General features: G+C 44.0%; 1 protein-coding gene across 1 annotated transcript in view; it reads left to right on the top strand.

Annotated features, from left to right (window-relative positions):
• LOC149457047 (rho GTPase-activating protein 6-like) overlaps positions 1–22194 on the top strand; it is a 92447-nt gene that overhangs the window by 51026 nt on the left and 19227 nt on the right. Inside the window, exons 5-7 of the mRNA XM_089684126.1 lie at positions 6625–6814; positions 11381–11436; positions 15089–15239. Coding sequence (XP_089540252.1) covers positions 6625–6814; positions 11381–11436; positions 15089–15239 — 397 coding nt within the window. The remainder of the gene's footprint in view (positions 1–6624; positions 6815–11380; positions 11437–15088; positions 15240–22194) is intronic.

Raw genomic sequence — 22194 nt, 5'->3', positions numbered from 1 at the left:
CAATGTAAGAGGGACTTTGCTGGGGGACTCTGATGTAAGGGGGCTTTGATGGGGCTCCAATGTAAGGGGGACTTCGAATGGGAATCTGATGAAGGGGGAACTCTGATACGAATGATCTGTGTCTGCCCTGATCTGCCTTTATGCTTCTCGTTCTTCTCGGTGATTGGCTGCCCATAGCTGCCTCTCCCACAGTGACTACTATTGCTTACAAAAGTGTGCGGCCGCCTCGTCTCCAGTGCTCCCCTTTGCAGTAATTCTACTTCCTTGCAGGATGTCTTCAACCTGGAATACTGAGGACATACAGTGAGTGCAGGGTGTCACTGAACCGCCCATAGAGGGCGCATCATCAGCATGCCATATCTCTATGGTGTATTGATGCAGGGAGCGGCATTCTCACATAAGTGCTGCTGTCTGCATGTCCAGAGCCACTTACCGGCCCGAGAGGAGATCCAAAGAGGACCCTGCGCCTCACACCATTGGCCGCCACTTGTAGTCAGGCCAGGTCTAGATAGACAGATTTGTGCAGGAAATAATTATCTGAGTCCATTCTGAACTATCTTCAAGCTGTATGAAATACAGAGTTTCCCAGTGCTGTCCCCTGCACCACAAAATGTCCTCAGTCTTTCTGATTGAGGACCGAGGACATACTGTGAGTGCAGGATGTCATTGGAGTGCCTCCTGAACGGGGCATGAGTCTATTCTGAGTCCATCCTGAACTATCCTCAAGCTGTGTGAAATACAGAGTTTGCAGTGCTGTTCCCTGCAGTACCTCTTTTTCATCTCAAAATATCCTCAGTTTTCCTGGTTGAGGAGTGAGGACATACTGTGAGTGCAGGATGTCACTGGACTGCCCCCTGAATGGGACATGAGTCTATTCTGAGTCCATTCTGAACTATCCTCAAGCTCTACGAAATACAGTGTTTGCCAGTGCTGTCCCCTACACCACAAAATGTCCTCAGTCTTCCTGGTTGAGGACCGAGGACATACTGTGAGTGCAGGATGTCACTGGACTGCCCCCTGAATGCCCCCTTAAAACCCAACTCTTGGCTAAAATTTTTTTTTATTCAAAAAAGCTTTGGAAGTTAAAAACAATTGGCTGCAATACTCACCTCCTTTCCAGCACTGCCCCATGCAGTACCTCTTTTTCATTACAAGATGTCCTCAGTCTTCCGGGTCAAAGATTGAGGACATACTGTGAGTGCTGGATGTAATTGGACTGCCCCCTGAACGGGGCATGAGTCTATTCTGAGTCCATCCTGAACTATCCTCAAGCTCTATGAAATACAAAGTTGCCTTTGATGTCCCATGCACTACAAAATGTCCTCAATCTTCCTGGTTGAGGACCGAGGACATACTGTGAGTGCAGGATGTCATTGGAGTGCCTCCTGAACGGGGCATGAGTCTATTCTGAGTCCATCCTGAACTATCCTCAAGCTCTATGAAATAGAGTTTGCAGTGCTGTCCCCTGCAGTACTTCTTTTTCATCTCAAAATGTCCTCCGTTTTTCTGGTTGAGGACTGAGGACATACTGTGAGTGCAGGATGTCACTGGACTGCCCCCTGAACGGGGCATGAGTCTATTCTGAGTCAATCCTGAACTATCCTCAAGCTCTATAAAATACAGTGTTTGCCAGTGCTGTCCCCTACACCACAAAATGTCCTCAGTCTTCCTGGTTGAGGACCGAGGACATACTGTGAGTGCAGGATGTCACTGGACTGCCCCCTGAATGCCCCCTTAAAACCCAACTCTTGGCTAAAATTTTTTTTTATTCAAAAAAGCTTTGGAAGTTAACAAAATTGGCTGCAGTACTCACCTCCTTTCCAGCACTGCCCCATGCAGTACCTCTTTTTCATTACAAGATGTCCTCAGTCTTCCGGGTCAAAGATTGAGGACATACTGTGAGTGCTGGATGTAATTGGACTGCCCCCTGAACGGGGCATGAGTCTATTCTGAGTCCATCCTGAACTATCAAGCTCTATGAAATACAAAGTTGCCTTTGATGTCCCATGCACTACAAAATGTCCTCAGTCTTCCTGGTTGAGGACCGAGGACATACTGTGAGTGCAGGATGTCACTGGACTGCCCCCTGAATGCCCCCTTAAAACCCAACTCTTGGCTAATATTTTTTTTTATTCAAAAAAGCTTTGGAGGTTAAAAAAATTGGCTGCAGTACTCACCTCCTTTCCAGCACTGTCCCATGCAGTACCTCTTCTTCATTACAAGATGTCCTCAGTCTTCCGGGTCAAAGATTGAGGACATACTGTGAGTGCTGGATGTCGGTGGACAACCCATGGAGAACACATCATCACAGCATCAGAGTGAGCTGCCCTGACGTTTTCACCTCAGTGCTGCTGTCGGCATCTTCAAGAATCCCCAGCCACAAGAGGTTGGGCCGGTGGAGGTCTGCATACAGACCACCCTAGGTAACCCAACACATGATGCTACTGAGCCTCCACGATTGATAGAGCTGAATGTGAATGAAGGGGTGGGCCAGGGGAGGAAAGGTGTAGACCAGGGGTGTCAACAATATGGTTGCCCTCAGAAGACTAGATGTTCCAAACACCCCACCCTCCCCTACATCACAGTACACCCTCCCTTAACTTCTGTTGCTAGAAGTTGGAAGAGGAGTTGGGAAGCAGAAGGTGCAGGGTCTGGAGGAAGAACTGGAGGGCTGGAGTCTGCTGAATGTCTAGACCAGGGGAGTTAGAGACTAGGAGGTACACAGAGGAGCACAGGATCTGTAGAAGTTGTTCAGTCCTCCTCTCTGCTGCCAACTGCTGAGACCAGGGGTGTTGGGTTGCAGAGATGAGCCTCTCGCGGGTGCATGGAGAAGTTCTCCTCCCTTCAGCCGACTGCTGAGACAAGGTGGAGATGAAGGGGGTGCAGGGGAGGTCTGAGGGCCACATGAAATGGCCTGGATGGCCAGATTCGGCCCTCGTGTTTGTCACCTGTGGTCTAGACGATCCAACCAAGAAATGAGGTGGGCTCTATGTGTCTTACCTCAACTTCTAATGCATTTTTGAGTAAGAACCTCACTAGTGCGCTGGTGGTCATTTCATTGGGCGACCGTTGGCTGAGGGTGGCGTGCTACAATGGCCGCTTGCGGTCTTCATTGGAAGTTCAGCTGTTTGAAGCAGAACTAAATCCCACAAATAGGTCTCCTCTGGTGAAGTGATGTCCACGAGTTCCGTCACTGACATCTTCTCCTCCCGTTCTTCCAGGTGCGGGGTCTTCAGGCCACCTTAATTGGCCGGCGTGGGATGGCGTAACTCCCACACATGTGCGCAGAAGTTCAATTATCCCAGGATCCGGCAGATGCCAGAATCGTGATCTGTACAGCCTCAGTTGGGTTGGCAGTCCTCCATGTTGGCCCGGCTCTGACTCTGGAGTAGCTGTGGTAGTTGAACTTCAACACTGGAGTTGCTCCAAAAATTAAATGTTATGGAAATTATTACTGAAGCCTCCATACCGCTTGGAAGGAGTTCTGTTTACAGCTACTATTCTGAAGAATCAACTGTGGCTAAAAAAAAAGAAAAAAAAAAAATTTCCTCCTTTTATTTATTTATTTTTTAAAAATAATGTCTGATTGTGTCTTCCAACAATAAAACGTGATCATGCAGGATAATAGATTTCTGCGACTAAACTGCGCCAACCTTCATCAAACCAGGCAGCAGAGATCATGTTCTCTTTCATTATAATTGATTTTGTATTTGGCAGTGACAAAAGAATATTTGTCTTTTCAAACTGTACAACAATTGTGCAAAATAAATAAAATAAATAAACATAAATAAATAAATATAAATAAATAAATATAAATAATAATTAAAAAAATTAAAATAATAATAAGAAAATAAAAAAAATAAAAAATAAGAAAACAATTTTATATATATATATATATATATATATACATACATACATACATACATACATACATACAGGTGAAACTGTATGTGCTTTGATACAGCACTTTGGGAACATCCAACTTCTTTTGCAATTACCTTTTGAGCAGGGGCGGACTGACAACTCATCTGGCCCCCGGGCAATAGGGGATCATGGGGCCCCTGTGTCCGTGCCCAAACTCAAAAAAGCCTATGAAAAAGGTACCAGGGGCATCTCATGGGGCCCCCTACTGACCCCGGGCCCTCGAGCAGTGCCCGAGTTTCCAAATGGTCAGTCCGCCCCTGCTTTTGAGGCTTTCCCTCCTTATGGAGGGTGTCAGTGATGGTGTCAGGTCAGCAGTCTTTCCCATGATTGTGATTCCTACTGAACCAGACTGAGAGACCATTTAAAGGCTCAGGAACCCTTTGCAGGTGTTATGGCTGAATTATCTGATTAGAGTGGGACACTTTGAGCCGAGAATATTCCACCTTTTCACAATATTCTCATTTTCTGAGATTGTGGATTTGGGGTTTTCATGAGCTGTAAGCCATAATCATCACAATGATGACAAATCACGGCTTGAACTATCTTGCTTTGCATGTAATGAGTCTCATATATTAGTTTCACCTTTTAAGTTGCTGCACTGAAATAAATGAATTTTTGCACCATATTCTAATTTTTCGAGTTTCACCTGTAGATATTGAAATATATTTTGAAATATATTGAATATGGCCAGAATTGTAGTATTTCAAATATATGAATATATGGTAATATATTTGGGAAGAATATTTGTAAAATATATTTCAAATATATTTTTCTTCCATGTTCCATGTGGGTATATATAATTATATTTTATATATATATATATATATATATATATATATATATATATATATATGTATGTATGTATATGTATGTATGTATGTATGTATGTATGTGTATGTATGTATATGTGTGTGTAAAATATATAATTATAATATATATATAATATTGTATTACAATTATATATATTCATTGTGCCATGCCAAATTTTATTTTTTCTACATAGATCTTTGTGCTATATATATATATATATATATATAATTGAACTGAACACAAAGATCTATGTATAAAAAATTTGGCATGGCACAGTGAATATATATAATTATAATATATATATATATATATAAAAATAAAATTATTATATATATAATTGAACTGAACACAAAGATCTATGTATAAAAAATTTGGCATGGCACAGTGAATCTTCATCGTAATTTTGCTTCTACCTATTTCCTAGGATAGTCAGTGACATCTAGTGGCAATAAAGTGGTATTTTTCCTAAAATACCTCAATCGCAAAGAGTACTGCATTATTGCCACTAGATGGCGCTGACGATCCAAAGAAATAAACCTATTAAGGGATCATCACCCTGAAAATAATCTTCCCTCCTCTCATTTCTCCTTCACTTTTTTATCCCTTTTTTTAATGAAGAGGTTTTTAAACCCAGACCCGTGACTTTCTATTTGTGGTGTACAGCTACATGTAATATAGCTCTGCCCCCTCGGAGCCCTGATCATACATCTCCCAGCTGGAGATGACCGGGAGTCTTGTTTTCTACTTTAATAATGTCAGTATTATACAGGATGTCAAGCAAACGGTAAAAGCAACAATCAACAAACTAAAATGTAAAAAAACAGCTTTTGCTGCAACACTTACCTCCAGTCTGGTGGTGTCTCCAACAGAAGGTTATTTTTGCAACTAGATGTTGTTGGTCTTCCAGGTTGCATGACGGTCAGCATTATCACCCCACCCCTGCAGAGTCCATTTTATCATAGACACACCCCCGAGGGGTAAGCCAAGGCACACTGGTGCAGGAAAGCCTGGATCTTTATAGCAACACGATCCAGCTTTCACAATAGTGTTTCTTTATGCCCCTGTGCATGAGACCCTATTTCTAAAAAATATTTAAAAATTTGCATCCTAGCACATTGAAAAAAAAATTTAAAAAACAGCTTTTGTCGCAACACTTACCGTACCTCCAGTCTGGTGGTGTCTCCAACAGAAGGTTATTTTTGCAACTAAATGTTGTTGGTCTTCCAGGTTGCATGACGGTCAGCATTATCACCCCACCCCTGCAGAGTCCAGTTTAACATAGACACGCCCCCGAGGGGTAAGCCAAGGCACGCTGGTGCAGGAAACCCTGGATCTTTATAGCAGCACGATCCAGCTTTCACAATAGTGTTTCTTTATGACCGTGTGCATGAGACCCTATTTCTAAAAAAATATTTAAAAATTTGCATCCTAGCATATTGAAAAAAAATTTAAAAAACAGCTTTTGTTGCAACACTTACCTCCAGCCTGGTGGTGTCTCCAACAGAAGGTTATTTTTGCAACTAGATGTTGGTCTTCCAGGTTGCATGACGGTCAGCATTATCACCCCACCCCTGCAGATTCCATTTTATCATAGACACGCCCCCGAGGGGTAAGTCAAGGCACTGGCCTGAGATTACAGTACCACTGCACTGAATGGCCCCGACAAGTCAAAGTTTGCATCGTTCACTTCTCCCATCCAACAGAGGGAACCCCCAATGGCCCAGAGACCGGGTCATCCAACTCATTGCTGGGTATTTCTGAGCAAAAGGCAGAGAGATCACAGCTGGGGTCCTTGTAAGAGTGCAAGCTTCTGAAACAAGTACATATCTGAACGAGTTACAAGGCTTTAGAGACTTAATCTGATGGTTTCCGGATTTGTGTTGTGTTTAGGGGGCTCTTTCCGTGGATTCCATAACAGAGCTGGACGATGGAGAAGATCGTCTTCTTGAAGCCCTCCAGTTGTCCCATTCCGAAGAACTCAGCTTCCAGCAGAAGGACACCGTTCGTCTAAGTTTAAACCCCATCTACAGACAAGTACCTCGCATTGTGGAGAGATGTTGCTCTTATATAGAACAGTATGGTAAGATTCTTGATGTCTTTTTTTTTCTTTTTTTTTTAATAGAATTTTTGATTTTTTTTTCTGGAAAAAATTCAGTTGTTTTTTTTTTCTGGAAAAAATTCAGAGTAATTATATATATTATTCCTTTTTAAATGATATTATCGTTTACTTTTAGAATTAGTTTATATAATATTTCTTTTTGTATTTGCAAATATTTTTTATTGTTTTTATAATGTTTTTATTGCTAAAATTATATATATATTTTATATAGTGCTGTCAATTTATGAAGCACTTTACATATACTGTATATTGTAAATTCACAATCAGTCCCTGACCCTCAAGGAGCGTACAATCTAAGGGCCCTAACTTACACTGACACATACTAGGGACAATTTAGACAGGAGGCAATTCACCTACCAGCTTGTCTTTGTAGTGTGGGAGGAAACTGGAGTGTCTGGAGGAAATCCACACAGGGGCAGGGAAAACATGTAAACTCCAGGCAGGTGGTGGCGTGGCTGGGATTTGAATCGACAACCCTGAGTACTGCCAGGCGGAAGTGCTAACCATTTAGCCACTGTGCTGATATGTGTATATATATCTGGACAAGCAGGAGGAGTACAGCACATGGGAATATCTGAACAATCAAGAGGAGTACAGCACACGGGAATATCTGGACAATCAGGAGGAGTACAGCACATGGGAATATCTGGACAATCAGGAGGAGTACAGCACATGGGAATATCTGAACAATCAAGAGGAGTACAGCACACGGGAATATCTGGACAATCAGGAGGAGTACAGCACATGGGAATATCTGGACAATCAGGAGGAGTACAGCACATGGGAATATCTGGACAGTCAAGAGGAGTACAGCACATGGGAATGTCTGGACAATCAGGAGGAGTACAGCACATGGGAATAACTGGACAATCAGGAGGAGTACAGCACATAAGAATATCTGGACAATCAGGAGGAGTACAGCACACGGGAATATCTGGACAATCAGGAGGAGTACAGCATATGGGGATATCTGAACAATCAGGAGGAGTACAGCACATGGGAATATCTGGACAATCAGGAGGAGTACAGCACATGGGAATATCTGGACAGTCAAGAGGAGTACAGCACAGGGGAATATCTGGACAGTCAAGAGGAGTACAGCACATAAGAATATCTGGACAATCAGGAGGAGTACAGCACATGGGAATGTCTGGACAATCAGGAGGAGTACAGCACACGGGGATATCTGAACACTCAGGAGGAGTACAGCACATAAGAATATCTGGACAATCAGGAGGAGTACAGCACATCGGAATAACTGGACAATCAGGAGGAGTATAGCACATAAGAATATCTGAACAATCAGGAGGAGTACAGCACATGGGAATATCTGAACAATCAGGAGGAGTACAGCACATGGGAATATCTGAACAATCAGGAGGAGTACAGCACATGGGAATATCTGAACAATCAGGAGGAGTACAGCACATTGGAATATCTGGACAATCAGGAGGAGTACAGCACATGGGAATATCTGGACAGTCAAGAGGAGTACAGCACAGGGGAATATCTGGACAGTCAAGAGGAGTACAGCACATAAGAATATCTGGACAATCAGGAGGAGTACAGCACATGGGAATGTCTGGACAATCAGGAGGAGTACAGCACACGGGGATATCTGAACACTCAGGAGGAGTACAGCACATAAGAATATCTGGACAATCAGGAGGAGTACAGCACATCGGAATAACTGGACAATCAGGAGGAGTACAGCACATAAGAATATCTGGACAATCAGGAGGAGTACAGCACATGGGAATATCTGAACAATCAGGAGGAGTACAGCACATGGGAATATCTGAACAATCAGGAGGAGTACAGCACACGGGAATATCTGAACAATCAGGAGGAGTACAGCACATGGGAATATCTGAACAATCAGGAGGAGTACAGCACATTGGAATATCTGGACAATCAGGAGGAGTACAGCACATGGGAATATCTGAACAATCAGGAGGAGTACAGCACATGGGAATATCTGGAAAATCAGGAGGAGTACAGCACACTGGAATATCTGAACAATCAGGAGGAGTACAGCACATGGGAATATCTGAACAATCAGGAGGAGTACAGCACATGGGAATATCTGGAAAATCAGGAGGAGTACAGCACACTGGAATATCTGAACAATCAGGAGGAGTACAGCACATGGGAATGTCTGAACACTCAGGAGGAGTACAGCACACGGGAATATCTGAACAATCAGGAGGAGTACAGCACACCGGAATATCTGGACAATCAGGAGGAGTACAGCACACGGGAATATCTGAACAATCAGGAGGAGTACAGCACACCGGAATATCTGGACAATCAGGAGGAGTACAGCACACGGGAATATCTGAACAATCAGGAGGAGTACAGCACACCGGAATATCTGGACAATCAGGAGGAGTACAGCACACGGGAATATCTGGACAATCAGGAGGGGTACAGCACACGGGAATATTGATAGCCATAGATTTATACAAATATATATATATAGAGAGAGAGAGAGATGTGTACAGTATGTATATACAGTGAAGGAAATGTGTATTTGCTCCCCGGCTGATGTTGAATGTTCTCCCCTTACACAGAAATGATCGGTCTAAAAATCGGATGTTCGGTGTAACACTGAGAGGCAGAATACAGCAACAAATTCAGCAGAAATGCGTCTAACAAATGATGACTGATCTGCATGTTCATGAGGGAAAGAAGGATTTGATCCCCTTCACAAAACATGACTTAGTACTTGGTGGCCAATCCCTTGTTGGCAATCACAGAGGTCAGACGTTTCCTGGAGTTGGCCCCCAGGTTCGCACACATCTCAGGAGGGATATTGGCCCACTCCTCTTGGCAGATCCTCTCCAAGTCATTAAGGTTTGGTGGCTGACGTTTGGCAACTCGAACTTTCAGCTCCTTCCACAGATTTTCAATGGGATTAAGGTCTGGAGACTGGCTAGGCCACTCCAGGACCTTAATGTGCTTCTTCTTGAGCCGCTCCTTTGTTGCCTTGGCCGTGTGTTTTGGGTCATTGTCATGCTGGAACACCCATCCACGACCCATTTTCAATGCCCTGGCTGAGGGAAGAAGGTTCTCACCCAAGATTTGATGGTACATTACCCCATCCATCGTCCCTTTGATGCGGTGCAGTTGTCCTGTCTCCTTAGCAGAAAAACACCCCCAAAGCAGAATGTTTCCACCACCATGTTTCACAGTTGGGATGGTGTTCTTGGGGTCATAGGCAGCATTCCTCCTCCTCCAAACACGGCGAGTTGATTTGATGCCAAAGAGCTCGATTTTGGTCTCATCTGACCACAACACTTCCCACCAGTCCTCCTCTGCATCATTCAGATGTTCAGTGGCAGACTTCAGACAGGCCTGGACATGTGCTTTCTTGAGCAGAGGGACCTTGTGGGCACTGCAGGATTTCAGTCCTTGTCGGCGTAGTGTGTTACCAATTGTTTTCTTGGTGACTGTGGTCCCAGCTGCCTGGAGATCATTGACAAGATCCTCACGTGTAGTTCTGGGATGATTCCTCACTGTTCTCATGATCACTGACACTCCACGAGGTGAGATCTTGCATGGTGCACCAGACCTAGGGAGACTGACACTTGTTTTGTGTTTCTTCCATTTGTGAATGATTGCACCAACTGTTGTCACCTTCTCACCAAGCTGCTTGGCCATAGTTTGGTAGCCCAGTGCAGCCTTGTGTAGGTCTACAATCTTGTCCCTGACATCCTTGGACAGCTCTTTGGTCTTTGCCATGGTGGAGAGTTTGGAATCTGATGGTTTGATTGCTCCTGTGGACAGGTGTCTTTTATACAGGTAACACAAGGAGATTAGCAGCACTCCCTTTAAGAGACTGCTTCTAATCTCAGCTTGTTACCTGTATGAAAGACACCTGGTAGCCAGAAATCCTGCTGAATGATAGGGGATCAAATACTTATTTCCCTCATGAACATGCAAATCAGTCATCATTTGTTAAGACGCATTTCTGCTGAATTTGTTGTTGTATTCTGTCTCTCAGGGTTACAATACACCGAACATTCGATTTGTAGACCGATCATTTCTTTGTGAGGGGCGAACATTCAACATTAGCCGGGGAGCAAACACGCATTTCCTTCACTGTATGTGAACCTCAACTATGACTTATTTGCTCCCATATTTTGCCAAGCTAAATATACAGCTGAAAACATACTATTATGTCTGATAAGTACAAAAAATACCTGTTGATCTTGGCAGAAACCTTGTGAACCAGTAAATTCCTGCATTCCTCCCTGAGCTGCGCTCTTCCTTGTGTGTAAAGTTCCCACGGTGGACTACTGAACACCAACCCTGTGTGTTATGGAAGTGAGGAGAGGGGGGCATTTATATAGTCCTGTCTTGGATTGACAACGCTCCATATGTACAATGCAGTGAGCGAGTGTTGTCACCCTAAGACAGGAAGTGTGTTACTGGCAGGATCACCAGGTGAAAATGTAGGTGATAAAAATCAGATAAGCCTTAGAAATATGACTTTTTTATTTTTTGTTTGTTTGTTCGACTTAGGACTTCAGACGGTGGGAATCTTTCGTATTGCTGGTTCGAAGAAAAGAGTGGAACAGGCGAGTATAATACTGACGGCAGAAACACATCGGGGGAAAATAGTAATGATATGGTAATCTATTGTATTATCTTAACGTGGGATTCAAGGGAAAACCTTTGTCTTTAGCTTTGGACCAGGGGCAGACTGACCATTTGGAAACTCGGACACTGCCCGAGGGCCCGGGGTCAGTAGGGGGCCCCATGGGATGCCCCTGGTATCTTTTTCATAGGCTTTTTTGAGTTTGGGCAAGGACACAGGGGCCCCATGATCCCCTATTGCGCGAGGGCCCCATGAGTTGTCAGTCCGCCCCTGCTTTGGACCCAGAAATTTTATCTAAACTCAAAATCAAAAATGTAACATATTGCAACCTACCAGTTTTCAGATGCGTTGGCTCCATTAGTTTTCTTTTTCGGACTAAGATCATTTTTAACAATGACAGAGAATAGCTGCTGATCCTGCCAGAATTTACCTTATCACTTCCTGTGAGCTAAACTGATATATCAAACAATTTTCTCTTTCTTACATATTATCTTCTACCAACCCCCCTATGTAATGGAGACAAAGAGAGGATGTGTTGGTAGTCCAAAATTAGAAGAACATCCTAGATCAGGGTTTCTCAACCAAGGTTCCTCCAGAGGTTGCTAGGGGTTCCTTGACCAATGAGCAATTTCTGCCTCTCAGATCTGACATCATCGATCTACCGTAGGGGGCAGGGGCGGACTGAGAACTCATGGGGCCCCCGGGCAATAGGGGATCATGGGGCCCCTGTGTCCTTGCCCAAACTCAAAAACTCAAAAAAACCTATGAAAAAGGTACCCGGGGCATCTCATGGGGCCCCCTACTAACCCCGGGCCCTCGGGCGGTGCCCGAGTTTCCAAATGGTCAGTCCGCCCCTGGTAGGGGGTAATTCTTCCCAGTGACCACAAGTATCAGGAGCGTTCTTCCCATTGACTATCATACTAATGTATCAGAAGTTGTATATAGTCATTTTTAGCAGTTCTAACAGAGTTTCCTGGGATCAGAAAGTTATTTCAAGGGTTCCCCTGTGTCGAAAAGGTTGAGAACGGTTGTTCTAGAGTGACAAAATTCTCTATAAATTTCTTATATTATATTCTAAAAGCTATAGGAGGGCATCAAAAATAATAGTCATAGATGACTACTTGCAAATTGTGTTAATTATGTATTAGTGGTGCAAACACTTTATGACCAAATGTTAGTTGGACATCCCATTCCTGGAATTTAATGTGGAGTTGCCACCTCCACTCTTCTGGGAAGATTTGTGACCATTCCACCAAAAGAACATTTGTAAGGTCAGCTACTGATATTGGATGAGAAGACCTAGCTCACTATTGATGTTCCAGTTCATCCAAAAAGTGTTCAGTGTGGTTGAGGTCCTGGCTCTGTGCAGAACACACGGACTATGGATTTCATTCCACTTTGATGCTATAACAACCTCCAGTCTTCTTAAACAGGCTTTCAGGTACTCATGTTGGAGAAGACAGACTTGCTGCTGGTGTTCCAGTTCGTCCCAATGATGTTCAGTAGGGTTGAGATCAGGGCTCTAAAAAGGACACTCAAGTATCTCCACATTAAAATGGTCAAACCATGTCTTTATGGAGATGGCTTTGTACACAGGAACCTTCAGCAAACTGTTACCACAAGGTTGGAAGAGAGCAATTGTCTAAAATGTCTTTGTATGCTGTAGTATTAATAGTAGTCATCACTGGAAACGCCTGAACTCCATTATTTGGAATGGTCTCCACTTCATACCAAGATTGTTCAGTAGGGTTGAGGTCAGGTACTGATGTTGGATAGGACGACCTGATTCCAAAGGTATTCAGTAAGGTTGAGGTCAGGGCTCTGTAGAGGACACTCAAGTTCCTTCACATCAAACTCCCCAAACCATGCCTTTATAAAGCTGGCTTTGTATACAGGGACATAGTCATGGTGGAACAGGAAAAGGGCCTTCACCAAACTGTTACCACAAGGTTGGAGGGGAGCAATTGTCTAAAATGTCTTTGTATGCTGCAGTATTAATAGTAGTACTCATGTTGGAGAAGCCAGACTTGCTGCTGTTGTTCCAGTTTGTCCCAATGATGTTCAGTAGGGTTGAGATCAGGGCTCTAAAAAGGACACTCAAGTATCTCTACATCAAAATGGTCAAACCATGTCTTTATGGAGATGGCTTTGTACACAGGGACAAAGTCCTGTTGGAACAGGAAAAGAACCTTCAGCAAACTGTTACCACAAGGTTGGAAGAGAGCAATTGTCTAAAATGTCTTTGTATGCTGTAGTATTAATAGTAGTCATCACTGGAAACATCTGAACTCCATTATTTGGAATGGCCTCCACTTCATACCAAGATTGTTCAGTAGGGTTGAGGTCCAGGTACTGATGTTGGATAGGACGACCTGATTCCAAAGGTATTCAGTAAGGTTGAGGTCAGGGCTCTGTAGAGGACACTCAAGTTCCTTCACATCAAACTCCCCAAACCATGCCTTTATAAAGCTGGCTTTGTATACAGGGACATAGTCATGGTGGAACAGGAAAAGGGCCTTCACCAAACTGTTACCACAAGGTTGGAAGAGCACAATTGTCTACAATGTATTTGTACACTCAACAGCCACTTTATTAGGTACACCTGTTCAATCGCTTGGTAACATATATTGCTAATCAGTCAATCACATGGCAGCAGGTCAATGCATTTAGGTATCTACACACGGTGAAGAACACTTGCTAAAGTTAAAACCGAGCATTGGAATGGGGAAAAAAGGGGATTTAAGTGACTTTGAACGTGGAATGGTTGTTGGTGCCAGACGGGCTGGTCTGAGTATTTCAAAAACTGCTCTACTGGGATTGTTACACACAAACATCTTTAGGGCTTACAGAGAATGGTTCGAAAAAAAGAAAATATCCAATGAGCAGTAGTTACGTGGACAAAAATGGGCAGACTGGTTCCAGATGATAGAAAGGCAACAGTAACTCAAATAACCTCTGAATGCACAACACATCGAACCTTGAAACAGATGGGCTACTGCAGCAGAAGACCACACCAGGTGCCACTCATGTCGGCTAGTAACAGGAAACGGAGGCTACAATTCGCACAGGCTCATCAAAATTGGACAATAGAAGATTGGAAAAACATTGCCTGGTCTGATGAGTCTCGATTTCCCTAGAGATGGTTGTGTTTGAAAATCCCAGTAGACCAGCAGTTTTTGAAATACTCAGAGCAACCCGTATGGCACCAACAGCCATGCCACATTCAACGTCACTTGGATACCCTTTCTTCCCCATTCTGATGCTCGGTTTGAACTTCGGCGAGTCATCACCACCACGTCTAGATGCCTAAATGCACTGAGTTGCTGCCATGTGATTGGCTAATCAGCAATTTGTGTTACCAAGCATTGAACAAGTGGCCGGTGAGTGTCTGTTGTAGTATTAACAGTAACCTACCTTCACTGGAAACATCTGAACTTAGAAATGTGTCCACCTACTTTTGGCTATCTAATGGTTGTGATGGCTGGATTTCCTCCATTCTACAGTGTATAATAATGGGATATTAAAATTCTGGGATGTTACTGCACTAAATCACATTTAAATGAAAGAAAAAAATTATTTTTAATTTAACAATTTTAACAATTACTTTTTTTTATTTTAATGTCATAATTTAGCTGCGAGAGGAGTTTGCCAATTCCGGTGACATGCTCCTTGGTGAAGACACGTGTGTCCATGACATATCTGCAGTGCTCAAGGGGTTTCTGAGGGACCTGCGAGAGCCTATTCTACCGCAGGAATTATACACAGCGTTCATACAAGCCGCAGGTAAATTTATCTTTCTTTTGCATCCTGAGGGGACACCCACATATGGGTTGGTCCTGCTTACTCCTGATGGTTCCTGATGGAGCATAACAAGCACATAACTAAATATTGACCTCATTATTTTTATTAAAGAGACTCCATCACTATATAAAAAAAGGACTATTACATAAGCCGCCCATACATTAGTGGAATGTTGTTAGAAATTTTAAAATTTTTCAAGAACGTTCATTTGATTTTCCAATTGTTAGTGGGGGTCAAATCAATGTTCGTGACATGAAAATTGGAAGGAGCGGGATGAAAAATGTTTATTAAATAAATAAATTTCTAACAGGGAATGTGGTTTTCATTAAGGAAAGTCAATTTGTTTCAGATCAAATGTTAAAAGCAAATTAAATTTTGAGGTTCGTTTTAAGTGAAAATTGTCAATTCATAAAATGTACTGAGAATTTCTGTACAAATGTTTGTAGGAACGTTCATTGGTAAATTAACTATAGAGTATGGCCAACTTGACCTGTCCTGTTTCCTTTGTCTACAATCTCTACTCTCTTCGGCATCTGACACTTCCAGTATGCATCAGATGTCTGGTTCCGTGTGCTGCTTTGGTTCCCCCGGCCAGGTTCTATGTCATTACTGTGTCTTTTAGTGATGTAGCATATGGTGGGTGGAACCAGAGCACACTGCAGGGGGATCAGGCATCTGACACATCTGGAAGTGATGGAGGTTGAAGAGTCCTTGGCCAGTGTAGTTCTTTGTGGGGATATAATAAGAGCATACAGTATGTTGCCAGCACACCATGGATTCATGGTTGATAGTTCCAGAGTTTATTTAAGGCAATCACATCACAGCTAGTGCGTGTTCAATGTTTCAGGGTCATACATGACCATCCCATGCCTGTTCACATTCCTGGAGAAAATGTCCTGCATAGCCTCAATGTTGCACCTGCACTAGCTGTGATGTGGCCACACCATGGATTCATGGTCAATAGTCCAAGAGTTAATTTAAAGCAATCACAGCTTGGGCGGGTGCCATGTTTCTGGTCACACATGACCTTCTCATCAGGCCTGACCACATTCCTGGAGAAATGGTCCTGCATAGCCTCAATGTTGCACCAGCACTAGCTGTGATGTGGTCACACCATGGATTCATGGTCAATAGTCCAAGAGTTAATTTAAAGCAATCACATCACAGCTTAGGCGGGTGCCATGTTTCTGGTCACACATGACCTTCTCATCAGGCCTGACCACATTCCTGGAAAAAAGGTCCTGCATAGCCTCAATGTTGCACCTGCACTAGCTGAGATATGGTCACACCATGGATTCATGGTCAATAGTCCAAGAGTTAATTTAAAGCAATCACATCACAGCTTGGGCGGGTGCCATGTTTCTGGTCACACATGACCTTCTCATCAGGCCTGACCACATTCCTGGAGAAATGGTCCTGCATAGCCTCAATGTTGCACCTGCACTAGCTGCGATATGGTCACACCATGGATTCATGGTCAATAGTCCAAGAGTTAATTTAAAGCAATCACATCACAGCTTGGGCGGATGCCATGTTTCTGGTCACACATGACCTTCTCATCAGGCCTGACCACATTCCTGGAAAAAAGGTCCTGCATAGCCTCAATGTTGCACCTGCACTAGCTGAGATATGGTCACACCATGGATTCATGGTCAATAGTCCAAGAGTTAATTTAAAGCAATCACATCACAGCTTGGGCGGGTGCTATGTTTCTGGTCACACATGACCTTCTCATCAGGCCTGACCACATTCCTGGAGAAATGGTCCTGCATAGCCTCAATGTTGCACCTGCACTAGCTGTGATGTGGTCATACCATGGATTCATGGTCAATAGTCCAAGAGTTAATTTAAAGCAATCACATCACAGCTTGGGCGGGTGCCATGTTTCTGGTCACACATGACCTTCTCATCAGGCCTGACCACATTCCTGGAGAAATGGTCCTGCATAGCATCAATGTTGCACCTGCACTAGCTGTGATGTGGTCATACCATGGATTCATGGTCAATAGTCCAAGAGTTAATTTAAAGCAATCACATCACAGCTTGGGCGGATGCCATGTTTCTGGTCACACATGACCTTCTCATCAGGCCTGACCACATTCCTGGAAAAAAGGTCCTGCATAGCCTCAATGTTGCACCTGCACTAGCTGAGATATGGTCACACCATGGATTCATGGTCAATAGTCCAAGAGTTAATTTAAAGCAATCACATCACAGCTTGGGCGGGTGCTATGTTTCTGGTCACACATGACCTTCTCATCAGGCCTGACCACATTCCTGGAGAAATGGTCCTGCATAGCCTCAATGTTGCACCTGCACTAGCTGTGATGTGGTCATACCATGGATTCATGGTCAATAGTCCAAGAGTTAATTTAAAGCAATCACATCACAGCTTGGGCGGGTGCCATGTTTCTGGTCACACATGACCTTCTCATCAGGCCACATTCCTGGAAAAAAGGTCCTGCATAGCCTCAATGTTGCACCTGCACTAGCTGAGATATGGTCACACCATGGATTCATGGTCAATAGTCCAAGAGTTAATTTAAAGCAATCACATCACAGCTTGGGCGGGTGCCATGTTTCTGGTCACACATGACCTTCTCATCAGGCCTGACCACATTCCTGGAGAAATGGTCCTGCATAGCCTCAATGTTGCACCTGCACTAGCTGCGATATGGTCACACCATGGATTCATGGTCAATAGTCCAAGAGTTAATTTAAAGCAATCACATCACAGCTTGGGCGGATGCCATGTTTCTGGTCACACATGACCTTCTCATCAGGCCTGACCACATTCCTGGAAAAAAGGTCCTGCATAGCCTCAATGTTGCACCTGCACTAGCTGCGATATGGTCACACCATGGATTCATGGTCAATAGTCCAAGAGTTAATTTAAAGCAATCACATCACAGCTTGGGCGGGTGCCATGTTTCTGGTCACACATGACCTTCTCATCAGGTCTGACCACATTCCGGGAGGAAAGATCTGGCATAGCCTCAATGTTGCACCTACACTAGCTGTGATGTGGTCACACCATGGAGTCATGGTCAATAGTCCAAGAGTTAATTTAAAGCAATCACATCACAGCTTGGGCGGGTGCCATGTTTCTGGTCACACATGACCTTCTCATCAGGTCTGACCACATTCCGGGAGGAAAGATCTGGCATAGCCTCAATGTTGCACCTACACTAGCTGTGATGTGGTCACACCATGGAGTCATGGTCAATAGTCCAAGAGTTAATTTAAAGCAATCACAGCTTGGGTGGACGCCATGTTTCTGGTCACACATGACCTTCTCATCAGGTCTGACCACATTCCTGGAGTAAAGGTCCTGCATAGCCTCAATGTTGCACCTGCACTAGCTGTGATGTGGTCACACCATAGATTCATGGTCAATAGTCCAAGAGTTAATTTAAAGCAATCACATCACACCTTGGGTGGACCCCATGTTTCTGGTCACACATGACCTTCTCATCAGGTCTGACCACATTCCGGGAGGAAAGATCCGGCATAGCCTCAATGTTGCACCTACACTAGCTGTGATGTGGTCACACCATGGAGTCATGGTCAATAGTCCAAGAGTTTATTAAAGGCAATCACATCACAGCTAGTGCAGAGGCACTGTTTCACGCATGACCTTCTCATCAGGCCTGTCCACATTCCTTAACAAAATGGTCCTCCATGGCCTTGAAACCTACCTACACTAGCTGCGATATGGTTGCATTGCATTCTTGGACTAATGACCATGAATCCATGGTGTGCTGGCAACATATGTTCTTATTTAGGCTGATACCTAATATTTATTTTATTTTTTTCAGGTACTGTCAATTTACGCAGTGCTTTACATATATATCATACATTCACATCAGTCCCTAACCCTCAAGGGCTGTACAATCTAAGGCCCCTAACTTACATTCATATACTAGGTCCAATTTTAGACAGGAGCCAATTAAACTACCAGCATGTCTTTGGGGTGTGGGAGGAAACCAGAGTACCTGGAGGAAGTCCATGCAGGCACAGGGAGAACATGCAAACTCCAGGCAGAGGGTGCCATGGTTATGATTTGAACCACCAACCCTAGTACTGCCAGGCGGAAGTGCTAACCATTTAGCCACTGTGCTGCCCAAATAACAACCTGTTGGCAGTCGCTTCAGCACCCGTTTGCTTTAGGCCTTGACCAGAAACGTGTGCAGTGGGAATATATTGAGCTCTTATTGGGGAAACGCCATTTCTAGCCTCTATTTTAATTACACGGGTACAAAATTGTTCAAAGGCCAAGGACACAGTCTATAATTACTTATAGAGCAGTAATTCCCACATAAGATCATTGATAATGCAATGAAAGAAATTATGATTTAATATACAAGGTGTGACAATCTAATTTCCGGAATGTGAAGTAGCACTATGGTGGTGAGTCACACAGCCATTCGCACTCAGGCGTGTTCTCACATGTTGTAACGTGCACTCTCCTGGGTCATAGACCAGTGGACTCGGTCTTTATGGAGTAGTAGAAGAAATAACACTTGTGTACATTGTGCTGTTAGCAGAAAATGAGTGACAGGAATCTGGAGCACAGGATTAACAACAAATTTTGCATGAAAATTGGCAAAAGTGTGAGTGAAACTTTAGCTCTTTTACAACAGGCTTATGGGAAACATTCTATGAAGAAATCAAGTGTTTCTGAATGACATGGGTAGTTTAAGGAGGGACAGGAATATGTCCACAATGACACAAGAAGTGGTACCAACAGTCAACCAACATTGTTACCTGGAAATTCTGTAAAGGTTATGGGAATCAGTTTGGAGAAAAAGACTGGTACAAGGCCCTGACAAGTGGATTCTCCACCACGACAATGCTCCTGCACATGATGCATTACGTGTTTGAAATCCTGGCCCAGAAATCTATTCCAAAACTTGACCAACCACCTTATTCCCCTGACTTAGCACCCTGCTACTTTTGGCTGTTTTCAAAATTTGAAAAAACCTTAAAAGGACACAGAGTTGATGACGGTCCGGACATCTAGCGTGCTGCGACAAAGATGCTGCGCAGCCTTCTGGAAAACAAATTCCAGGAATGTTCCAACTCACATGCCCCCCCCCCCCCCATCCTCTTCATCACTACTAACAACGCCACCATCTCTCCCACCCCACACGCCAAAGTCCTGGGTGTCACCCTGAACTCCCACCTCTCCTTCCTACCCCACATCCAACTGCTATCTAGATCTTGCAGGCTCCACCTCCGCAACATCTCCAAGATACGTACATTCCTCACCCCAGCCACCACCAAACAACTCGTACACTCCCTCATCATCTCACGCCTGGACTACTGCAACTCCCTTCTCACTGGCCTACCCAAACGAACGCTATCCCCACTCCAGTCGATCCTAAACTCAGCGGCCAGACTCATCCACCTCACCAAGGGCTCCACATCTGCCTCCCCCCTCTGCCAATCCCTTCATTGGCTCCCGATTGCCCAACGCATCAAGTTCAAGCTGCTAACCCTGACCTACAAAGCCACTCACAATGCCGCCCCGAACTACATAACTGACCTGATACCCAGATACTACCCTACCCGTGCCCTCCGCTCCTCACAGGACCTCCTGCTCTCTAGCTCCCTGGTCTCCTCCTCCCACGCCCGATTTCAGGACTTCTCTAGGACTTCCCCCATCCTCTGGAACTCCCTACCCCAATCCATCAGACTGTCACCTACCCTCCTCACCTTCAGGCGCACCCTGAAAACCCTCCTCTTCAGGGAAGCCTACCCCAACCTCACCTAACACCCAACCTCACCAAACAATTAACCTCCTCCACTCCACCCACCACTCCATCCCCCACAGCCATCTCCTCCTGTGCCACCTTCCCCTCCCTCCTAGATTGTAAGCTCGAAAGAGCAGGGCCCTCGAACCCCTCGTGTATTGTATTGTTACTGTCTTGTCTCATGTTCTGTCCCCCACTATAATGTACAGCGCTGAGCATACCCTTGGCGCTATATAAATACTGTATAATAATAATAATAATGTTCCTGGCAGTGACACAGTCATCTAGAAAAGTGCGTCGCTTCATAAGGGGACTACTTAGAAGGTGACAACAGCCGCTGGTGTATAGGTTTTTGTACAGTCCAAATCCGGGAATGTAATTGTCACACCTTGTAGTCATTTTCTGCTAATCACCAGTGCACACTGAGTATCTTGGAGGCTGTATTGGATCTGAACGGAGCTAATATCGTCTGGACTTTTGTCCTTTACTGATATCTGGTGGTGGAATTGAAAATTGATCCTCAATTAAAATCCTTTTTCCCTACATTTTCCTTGCTACTTGAATTGCAATATTTAACAGATGGATATATGATGCCCATTATATATTTTTCAACTAATTCCATTCTGCTTAGATGGATATATGATGCCCATTATATTCTTCAACCCTATTTGGACATTCTAGGCCAATTAGACCTCTAGACAGAACATATTTCCATATTTCTCTGCAATTTCCATAGATGGATGTTTGATGTCTATTGTTTCCTCTCCTATGGTTGTGAACGTAGAGGTCAAATAGATCTTTGTTAGGTTACAGTTGCAAGAAAAAGTATGTGAACCCCTTAGAATTACGTGGAGTTTTGCATGAATTGGGCATAAAATGTGCTCTGAACATCATCTAAATCACAACAATAGAAGAACAGTCTGCTGAACATAATACTACACAAACATTAGATGTTGCCATGGTTTAATTGCACATAACATGTAAACATTCACAGTGCAGGGAGGAAAAAGTATGTGAGGCCCTAGCTTAATGACTTCTCCCAGAGCTAATTGGAGCCAGGAATGAGCCAACCTTGACTCCAATCAGTGTGATGATATTGGATGTGTTGCTGACAGCTGTCCTGCCCTTAAAAAACACACACCTGTTTTGAGTTTACTGGTTTCAAGAAGCACTGTCTGATG

The sequence above is a fragment of the Staurois parvus genome, unplaced genomic scaffold (assembly GCF_062004578.1).
Source record: "Staurois parvus isolate SC_StPar_1 unplaced genomic scaffold, SC_StPar_1.0 ptg000337l, whole genome shotgun sequence".
NCBI lineage: Eukaryota > Metazoa > Chordata > Amphibia > Anura > Ranidae > Staurois > Staurois parvus.
This window is presented reverse-complemented; position numbering and strand designations above follow the sequence as displayed.